The sequence below is a fragment of the Atta cephalotes genome (assembly GCF_000143395.1).
Source record: "Atta cephalotes unplaced genomic scaffold scaffold00006, whole genome shotgun sequence".
In the NCBI taxonomy this organism is placed as follows: domain Eukaryota; kingdom Metazoa; phylum Arthropoda; class Insecta; order Hymenoptera; family Formicidae; genus Atta; species Atta cephalotes.
In genome coordinates, this window is record NW_012130070.1 from 4,466,023 (window position 1) to 4,467,709 (window position 1,687).

The following is a 1,687-nucleotide window of genomic DNA, read 5'->3' on the forward strand; positions in this document are numbered from 1 at the left end:
ATAATATATATAATTATATATATATATGTATTATATATGTATTATTATGTATTATATATATGTATTATATATAATATATTATATATAATATTTATATATTCATTTTACTCTTATTTTAAACACTGTTGCATTAATTAAAATATATTGTTAAGCTTGAAATTTTATTGCAGTTCTTCTAAATTTATATAAGCAACATTGCATTTAATTTTTGATTTTTTTTCAGCGGAACATCCTTTGAGAAACAAAGTAAATGATAACAGCTTACACGCGACAAATCTCGTTCATCAAATCAAGATTTTGCTAAGGAGAGGCTTTATCATGTGTAAACGAGATACGGTAAGAATTGTTTGCTTATCTATTGTGTTTTAATATACATGTCAATGATGATTTTAATCAGCGATTCTCTTTGAAAGTTCCAAAAATTATTTGAAATCCTTCTTTTTAAGATTATGCGGAGTATTTTTCTACAATTATTGTATTGATTAAATTGAATAAAATGAATAAAATCTTAAAAATATTAAGAACTAATATTTTAAGAATTCAGAGAATATGTAAGTCGTACAAAAAATCCAAGCGTTTTCGATCTGACGTAAAAAATGCTTGCACTACGATCACACGAATTTTATTTAACAATATATCGTGCACATATATTGTAGACTCTGACACATTTACGTATCGCTGTTAACATACTCGTTGGTGTAATGCTGGGTTCTGTTTTTCTGCGATCCGGCGCTGATGGATCCCGCGTTTTGGACAATTATAATCTTCTATTTGCTATCCTCATACACCACATGATGACGACGATGATGCTCACAGTAGTTACCTGTAAGTATCCGTGTATTTTCCGTAAATGATTTGCGATGACTAACTTTCGCAAATGTGAATTTCTAATAGAAAGCATTTTTGATTCGCAGTCCCAATGCAAATGTCTATCCTCCTAAAAGAGCATTTCAACAGATGGTACAGTCTAAAGGCGTTTTACACAGCGATAACGTTGATTGACATGCCCATTTCGATAATATGCTGTATACTTTTCTCGATAATCGTCTACTTTATGTCAGCGCAACCATGGGAAATTATTCGATTTTCTATGTTCGTGGCCATTAGTCTATTAATCATGTTTATAGGACAAGGTACCGGGCTTATGATAGGCGCCGTATTTAATGTCGTGGTAAGAAATCAAGTATTAATTAGAACTGTTGCTGATAATCAGTGATATTATTCGTAGACTGTAATGTTTGTTATTTAATTATCTTTGTTATTTAATTGTATATATAGTTAGTATCTCTTATCAATGTTTGATCCTCTTATTAATTTATTATCAATTTCTTTTAATTTTGATATTATCAAATATGTCATTAATTTGTTTTTTATTATTATTGATATGTTATATAGATTTATTGCAAATATCAATAATTTGTCTTATAGATAAGAATGTGCTGCACTTATTGCAAAATGTTTCATAAAAATGTTTAATTTTTGAAGTAAAATTAATGAAAGAAACATTTTAACTTGCAGAATGGCACATTTATGGGGCCAACATTAGCATGTCCACTAATGATGTTCGCTGGATTCGGAGTATCATTACGTGATCTACCAAGCTATCTTAAGTGGGGTAGCTATATCAGTTATTTGCGTTATGGTCTAGAGGGGTAAGAATTATTTTGTAAATTTTGTATTACTTAGT

At 29.1% G+C, this 1,687-nt stretch overlaps 1 protein-coding gene across 1 annotated transcript in view; it reads left to right on the forward strand.

Annotated features, from left to right (window-relative positions):
- Window positions 1-1,687, forward strand: part of LOC105626721 (ATP-binding cassette sub-family G member 4) — an 8,649-nt gene that overhangs the window by 6,036 nt on the left and 926 nt on the right. Inside the window, exons 8-11 of the mRNA XM_012208018.1 lie at window positions 224-336; window positions 657-825; window positions 915-1,171; window positions 1,519-1,652. Of these exons, the coding sequence (XP_012063408.1) occupies window positions 224-336; window positions 657-825; window positions 915-1,171; window positions 1,519-1,652 (673 nt within the window). The remainder of the gene's footprint in view (window positions 1-223; window positions 337-656; window positions 826-914; window positions 1,172-1,518; window positions 1,653-1,687) is intronic.